Source organism: Microtus ochrogaster, unplaced genomic scaffold (assembly GCF_000317375.1).
Source record: "Microtus ochrogaster isolate Prairie Vole_2 unplaced genomic scaffold, MicOch1.0 UNK109, whole genome shotgun sequence".
Lineage (NCBI taxonomy): Eukaryota > Metazoa > Chordata > Mammalia > Rodentia > Cricetidae > Microtus > Microtus ochrogaster.
In genome coordinates this window covers 663954-672394 of record NW_004949207.1, presented here as the reverse complement: position 1 = coordinate 672394, position 8441 = coordinate 663954, and the positions used below count along the sequence as shown (strand labels likewise).

General features: G+C 46.7%; 1 protein-coding gene across 1 annotated transcript in view; it reads left to right on the top strand.

Annotated features, from left to right (window-relative positions):
* Positions 1–8441, top strand: part of LOC101992287 (paired immunoglobulin-like type 2 receptor beta-2) — a 17414-nt gene that overhangs the window by 3199 nt on the left and 5774 nt on the right. The window contains exons 3-4 of the mRNA XM_005371471.2: positions 1572–1772; positions 6024–6054. Of these exons, the coding sequence (XP_005371528.2) occupies positions 1572–1772; positions 6024–6054 (232 nt within the window). The remainder of the gene's footprint in view (positions 1–1571; positions 1773–6023; positions 6055–8441) is intronic.

Below are 8441 nucleotides of genomic sequence, written 5' to 3'. Positions count from 1 at the left end.
AGACAGGGTTTCTCTATGGTTTTGGAGCCTGTCCTGGAACTAGCTCTTGTAGACCAGGCTGGTCTCGAACTCACAGAGATCCGCCTGCCTCTACCTCCCGAGTGCTGGGATTAAAGGCGTGTGCCACCACCGCCCGGCTGCAATAGGTTCTTAACATCTAGCTGGGGTGGGCAACCAAGAGCAATGCCAATAGTCTGTGTGGGATTGGGGGCTCTGAACCTCACTCACCGATAAGGCATTGTGGGGCAAGCCGTACCTGGCACTCAGAATTTGTTCAGTTACTCACATGTAAGGAGCAGCCTTGTCCACCCTGGCAGGCTACTTCTGCTCTAACAAGGACTGTTACTAGAAAATGACTGTTTAGATCTGTGTGACTTAGAGATTGCTCTTTGTAAGGGATGACATGAGCGTCTGAGGACGTTCCTACCAGGAAGTAGAGTTGTCATTGCTCACCCGATCTCAGCCTCAGCATCTGTTCCCGTCTTCCTGTGTGAGCCTCTAGGAGCTGTTCCCCATCCCGCATCCCCAAAGGAGACAGGATACCAGACAATACAGTTCTATGGTCTAGGTCTGGAGTTAGACTCACTGCTCTAAGCAAAGAAAACAGCCAGGTCTCTAAATTATCAATTCTGGGCTATGATGTCATCAGTTGTTGTGATCCTGGTGTTGTGGGTCTTTCTCTGGGTTGCAGTTCATTATTTCTCCTGCTGCCCTTGAGAGTCCTGAACTAAAGTCATCAGTGAACCGAGGTGAAGGTGAGCATAGGAGGTAAGAATCTTTTATGTGGGGTAAAAACAGGGCAGCAGCTTGGGTGATGCTCTATACCTGGACCCGAAGCCCTGACCAGATGCCTGATGATAAAGATAATTGCAGGAAGGCAGATCAATGCGCTTACCTAGGAGGAACAAGGCCTGGCAGCGGGAAACTGTTCTGAACTAGGGAATTAACTCCCAAATATGTAACAGAAGGGAAGCCAGCTACAGTGAAAAATCTACAGCAAAGGACAGTCACTTTATTCACAAAGCAAGAACGCAAAAACCTTGCCTTTGGGTTTAGCCTTTGGGGGACCCTTTGGTTTTGATAAGTCTCTCCTGAAAGGATGACTGGGCAATTACTCTATGATGTCACAGCTTCCAGCGCTCAGCTTGACCAGATTGGGAGGAGAAACAAGGAGGTCCAGTCACAACCCCCAACTCCATATTTGGGATTTGACACATCCTGACCTGAGGTTTAGGCCTAAATAGAAGACAAGACATAAGCACAGCTAAGCAGTCCCAGTTCCGGTGTGGCCCCGCCCACAGTGAGCCAGCATTCTCTGTCTCCAGTCTCTCCTGCAAGGTGATCTGAGGAGCTGTCAGAACTGTGTGAACTCTCTTTCTGGGAGATCAGTTCTTTACTGGCTGGCTCCAAGCTTTACCTTTTCCTTCTCCCAGCTTGAGACGCCTTGGGTGTCTCCAGTTCCTTGGAATCCATTGCTTCAGTGTCTGAGGGCAAAGAGTGCTGCAGAGGCATCTCTAGAATCTTCACTCCTACTGGGGAAGTTCATGCTGACTTCCTTTATCTCTTCCCAGCCCCCAGGACCACCTCTCCAAGTCCCAGCACTGTAACTTCTACACGCACCAAAAATACCCTCACGGCCACAGAAGGTCAGATGAGCAGAGAAAATAAGACCCTGGATCTGGGAACCACAGTTGGGTTGGCAGTGGCTGCTGCTGTGCTCCTGGCTGGGGTTTTGGGATTGATGCTGTTCCTCAGGTGGAAGAGGAGGAAAGGTAAGTGGTCCAGACTGCATCCCCATCACACTTCCCGAGTGTTTCCACAGGACAATCTGCACCAGAGTCATCGAAGGGGATTGTTGACAGCTCAGATCCTGGGGCTCAGGTGATGGCTCAGTCAGTAAAGTGCTTGCCGTGCAAGCTTGAGGATCTGTCACCAAATCCTTATAGTCCCAGTGCTGAGCAGGGGGACAAGATCATTCCCGAGGCTGATGACTAGGCACACTAGCCTAATTGTTAAGATTCGGGTCGCAGTGAGAGACCCTGTCTTTAAAAACAGCAAGGTGACAGCTTTTGAGGAGCTAAGGGTGGCTTCCGGCCTCCCCAGGGCAGATCCCAGATGACCTCTTGAGTCCAGAGTCAGGCTCTGAGGCTTCTGCTTAGAGTAGCTGGGATCTTTTGCTGTTGTTGTTTCAGTTTGGTTGACTGCAGGCCTGCACTAACCCTTCTGGGAATCTCTTTAAGCTGGCTCTCCAAGTGAGACCTATAAAGGTTCAGTTTGTGAACCTCACAGTCCAGTCACAAACTCAGTTCTTCTCTGTTGACACAGTCATTTCGTCATCAGAGGAGAAAGGGCCTGCCCAGGAGGAGCCAGGGGAGGGGAAAGCAGAAGGAACTGGAAGTCGCCTCAGCTCAGCTGTATTGATTGCTCCACTTCTCAAAGTCTGGCTTGAAACTGGAGGATCCTAAGTAGATGAACATCAGTTTCCCAGTAACTGGAGGTGATGGGGGAGGCGTCCCAAGGGCTGAGTGTTCATTTTAGAAAGAGCTGTAATGTTGACAGACATGGACAGAGTAGAGACAGGAGGGTAGAGGAGCTCTCAGAGGAAGAAAAATTACATACAGTGTCAAAGAATAAATAATGACAGCCAGAGGCAGTGAGATGGCTCAGTGATATGACACTGGAAATTCTAGAACACACAGGGCTGAAGGAAAGAACTGGGTCCTGTATGTTGTCCTCTGACACATGCACACAATGACCTGTGCACACTCACACACATGGTGAATAAATAAATATAACACAACTAAAAATAAAAACAATGACAGCCACTGTGGTCCACACCTCAGTCTATGCACCTGGGGTTGGGGCAGGAGGATCTTGACTCCATGAGAATTTATCTCAACCCCTCTCCCCTCAACAGAATAGTCAGGAAATTGCTGGGAGTCATGTAGGACACCCTCTGGCCTTCCAGGAAAGGGATACCATGTTGGGAACTCTTGAGTAGTGTGGTTCTGGTGGAGGAGGCAGGAGATGACAGGAGGGAACCTTGTAAGTCAGGTCTCTGAGCCTCTAATAACAGAGGCAAAGGGATGGGCAAAGGGAGAGACCAGCTTTTGGAACAGGAGCAGCAGAAAAGGAGAGCAAGGCAAGGAAGAGAGACAGAGACAGAAAGCAGGGCAAAGGAGCAGAGAGAGAAAAAGGAAGAGACGGGAGGTGGGCAAGGCCCACTTTTTAAACAGGAACTTAGCAAAGGTACACAGGAAGTGATGCTAGTGGTTGCACTGAGAACATATCCTGTCTGAACCTCAGGGCCAGTACAGATGCCTAAATTATATAACAGTGATGTTGTTGAATGACAGAGGAAGTGGGTGAGCAGGAAAAATCTCATTCTGAAAATGGAAAAATTAATTAAGATGTCTATATTAGGTGGTTAGAGAGATGGCTCAGTGTTTAAGAACTGATACTGGATACTGTTGGGGGAAGAATTGCTTGTTCATCCTGACCCCCTCCCCAGCCATAAAGTAACCACTCCGAAAACCATATTATTTTCAATACTGTTTGGCCAATAGCTTAAGCATATTTCTGGCAAAACTCATATCCTAAACTAACCCATCTCTATTATTCTGTATATCACCACGTGGTTGTGGCTTACCAGCTAAAGTTCCCAGCATCTGCCTCAGGTGGAGGATCCGTGGCTTCTCTCTGACTCTGCCCTTCTTCCTACCAGACTTCAGTCCAGTCCTCCCTGCCTAGCTCTACTCTGCCCCTCTCTGCTCTGCTATAGGCTCAAAGCAGTTTCTTTATTCACAGTAATCACAGCATACAGAGGGAAATCCCACATCACCTCCCCTTTTCTGGTTAAATAAAAGGAAGGCTTTAACTTTAACATAGTAAAATGACATATAACAAAACAGTTATCAAGCAAAAATTATAGTTACAATATTTATATCTATTTTATCTTTTATCATGATTAAGGAAAACTATAACTATAACCATTTATTCTTCAACTCATTCAAAGAGTCCAGAAAGTTACAATATTATCTAAGTCAGCAGGAAGTACATTGTAAGCAACTTCCAAAACTTTAGAATTGACAGAGAAATCTCACTGCTTGGACCATCACCCAGAGTTCTTCTGTATCATTGGGGCATCCATCTTTAGCCTACAGGCCCATAGTAACCAGCAGACTCTTTTACAAAGCAGAAACTTTCAAAGACAGTTACACCTATGCTGGCAGTTTGTCCATCACATTTGTGTGTGTGTGTGTGTGTGTGTGTGTGTGTGTGTGTGTGTGTGTGTGTGTGTCCCTTGCAGAATGTCTACCAGATTCATTCATGATGCAGGAACCCTGAAGGATTGTCTCACCTTTAGGCAAGGTTAGCAGTCATTTCTCTGTGGGTCCTGCATGTCCAGTTTATAAAGCAGTCCAGGCAAGAGAAGTTTCTTGCCAAAAGGTCATCCAACTCCATGAGGAGCCTCTTCAATGACCATCATCCTCCTGAAGTAGCTTGGTGCTGCTAGGAGCAGATGTGTCTCACTGTCATGAAAAGGCTTAAGTACTTAAACATTTTAAATGCCATATTCTGAAGGTCTCTGAAAGATCTGAAGAATACCTATCTACCTGAAATATATCTCTATACATCTAGAAAATCTAACTAACACAACTACAAGCTTGACTATTATAGATGATTATCTATTAACCTTTATTCTTAATTATACATTACATTTTTAAATGGACTACACAATCACAATACCTTAAGCAAGAACAGAAATATATATATGTGTAACACAAATGATCTTAAATTTGTATCAATAACTAAGATCCATACCAATGCAAATCTCTATAGCAGGATACTCTTGCAGAGGACTGAGGTTTGATTCCCAGCACCCACACGATGGCTCACAGACTCCTGTAACTCCTGTTCCAGGGGATCTGATGCCCTCTTCTGACTGCCACAGGGACCAGGCACACTCGTGGCAAACACACACAAACAGGCAAACATTCACACAATAAAAATAATTAAAGATTTTTTTAAAAGGTGTTTATACAACAAAAATTGAATTCAATACAATTCCCATCTAAATGACAATGACAGTTTTGCAAAAACAGTTTATCCTCTCCAATTCAGATACCTTCTCAAAGACAAAAAAAGACAAAATGAGATAAATAACAACAGAAATGAAATGACCAATAATGGAGCACTCCACTGTCTGATCCCAGAGTTTATTCAAAGTTGCAATAGGAGGCTGGAGGGATGGCTCAGCAGTTAAGAGCACTGAATGCTCTTGCAGAGAACCTGAGTTCTGCTCCCAGCACCCACATCAGGCAGTTTACAACCGCCTGTAACTCCAGTTCTAGGCTTATCAGGAGCTCTCTCCTGAATCCACAGGCATGTGCTCTCATGTGCATCTACCCTAAAACAGACGTACAAAATTTAAAATTCTAGAAAAAAATACAGTAGGTAAATCAGTATGAAATAAATTACAAAGAAAAAAGGCTAGAGTAGCCCTCTGAGGGTAAAAAGTTTCAGTGTCCACTTCTGGGAACCAGATGATGGAGGGAACCAACTCCTGCAAGTTGCCCTCCACCTCCACACAAACTGTGGCACAGCCCCAGCCACATAATAAATAAGTGGCAATAAAAAGCTATAGTGATTAAAACAGCACAGTATGCACCAAGACACACAGACAAGTAGAGGAAAATACAATCCAGAAGGAGGCAGTTCCTAAGGACACAAAAAGGGAGAGGGGAGAACACAGAGTAGACAAGCAGGTGCAGGGTCAGGGGGAACTCAAGGTTGGTGAAGGAACAAAGGAGACAGGGGTGGGGCCTGGACCTGGCAGGGATTTGGGGGAGGGGTTGCTGTGTAGGACAACAGCCCAGCAGAGATAATCCATGCTCTTCCCTCACTGTCTGAGGCGGTCTCTTTGCTCCCCTGTCCTCTGAAGGTTCTGAACATAGAGGACAGCTGAGGGGCAGATGGACAATCAGCATGGATGTCACACTGACACTGTCTCTTCCCCACAGGTCAGAGGACTAAAGCCGAAACCCCAGCCAGGTGAGCGCCATCCTGTCCTCTGCAGGAGCAGCCAGTGCTCTTGCCCACTGAGCCATCTCTCCAGCCCCTTCAAATGGCATTAGAAGAACAATGGAGAACCGCACACAGGGCTCTGCACATCTCCCCACCCCTGACTCACCCTGTCTGCCTCCTCCATGTCCTCCATGACGCCTTGCTCTTCAGGGCCACCAGCTTCACACACTGACAAGGGGTGCAGCAGAGTCTCAGGGAGTCTCCTTCCCAGAACAGCCCCCACCCCAGTTCTCATGGGGTCTTTCTCCTTCTCTCCTTCCATTTCCTAGGCTTCCCTCTCTGTGGCTCTGGCTCCTCTCAGCCTTGAACATCTGCCTGGATTCCCCCAGCTCTCCCATCTTTCCCTTTCTTCCCTCTGCCTTCTCTGTGGTCAGTGAGCCCCGCTCCCCAGGAATCCTTTGTTCTAGGTCTTCCACATCTTTTGTCTTTCTCTCTTCACCTCCCAACCTCTCTGCCCTTCTCTCCTGTCTTTTCTTTTCCTTACTGCACATGGCCTGCTCTGAGCCTTCTACATTTTTTCTGAGAAAGGGTCTCAGATTGGCCTGGCTGGCCTTGAACTCACTGTGAAGACCCTTTCACCTCGACTCACCAGCTGTTGGAATGACAGACATCACACCACACCTGGTTTATGAGGGGCTGGGGATGGAACCCAGGACCTTGTCAATTAACACAAGCACTCTGAGAGCAACACTGCATCCCCAGCTCCTCCCTCTTTCCTCTCCCGTGGCTTCTTTGGCCAGATGCCCTTCCTCCAGTCTGATCTCAGGTCTCTTCTTCCACGACCTTAGGCTGAGCACCTACCCAGAAGATCTGAAATTTTTCTGCCTTCTAGTTTTAATCAATGTTGAGTGAGCTGCAGGTTGCATTCCTGCCACCCAGCTCCTGGCCACCTGGCTAGCTTATAGCCCGAAATAACAACACACAAACTATATTCATATAAACACTGCCTGGCCCATTTCTATTAATGTGTGTAGCACCGAGGTGCACTTACCAGGAAGATTCTAGCCTACGTCCATCCTGGGTCGGAGCTTCATTGCATCTGTCCAGGAGAGGGGAGCATGGCGTCAGAGCTCACTTCCTCTTCCTCCCAGCATTGTTCTGTTTACTCCACCCACCTATGTTCAAATCTATCAGGGCCAAGCAGTTTCTTTATTAATTAACCAATGACCTTCCTCCATCAATCAAGGTAGTGAGAGAGGATAGCATTGGTTCTTCCTATTTCTAGTCTCTGCTCCTGCCCAGTGTAAGGCAGTTTCCTAGAGTGACTCACCTTCAGCTAGCGCTAAGAGACCTCGGCCAGGCCCCCTTACCAACGGCCTATCATTCCTCTTCCAGAGAAGGCCGAACACCAACATGCCCATCATGAGTCATTGAGGATGGCAGAGACCACTCAAAGGGAACCAGCTTCTATTGTATGGGCATGTGTGTTTGGGTGTGTGCATGCATGCGTGTGTCTGTGTGTGTCTGTGTGTCTGTGCATGTGTGTGTGTGTGTGTGTGTGTGTGTTCTCAGGTGTCAACCACTTTTTAAATAGCTAATTTTATTACATTTTCCTTATTTGTTTGTGTACATATGTGTATATGTGTTGGTATCAGTTTGATATAGCACGCATGTTGAGGACAGAGAGAGCTTCTGAGAGCTGCCTTTTTCCTTCCACCTTGTGGATCCCTGAGGTGAAATCAGGTTGTCAGTCTTAATGGCATGGTCTTACCCACTAAGTCATTTCACCTAACCCCACTTGGGTTTTGGATTTTTGTTGTTGTTCTTTGGGTTTTTGGTTTTGTTTTGGGGGGATTGTTTGTTTGATTGTTTGTTTGTTGTTTGAGATAGGATCTCACATTGGACTGGTACTCACCAGTTAGACCTGGTGGATTGGCCAGTGAACATCAGGAGTCCCCCTATCTCCACTTCCTGAGCACTGAGAATACAAGCATGCACTATATACATACATACATACATACATACATACATACATACACACACACATACATATACACACACACATACATATACATGTGACCATGTGTTTAGAAGGCAGACATCAATGGTGTGTTTTCCTCAGTTGCTGTCCATTCCATGTTGGATTCCTGCATGTATGTTGTGTTTGTGTGTGCACTTGTGCGGGTATGTGGAGGTCAGAGGTCTATGTTGTGACTCTCCTCAGTTTCTCCCACCTTTACTTAATATTAATTCTGAGACCTTCATAGTAAGGTCTCTCACTAACTGAAGATCATCAGTTTGGCTGGGCTGCCCAGACAACAGCTTCGGGGATCCACCCATCTCCACCCCCACCCTCCAGGCACATTGTGCCCAGAGCATTTTGTTGTTGGTTTGGTTTGGTTTGGTTTTTTTTT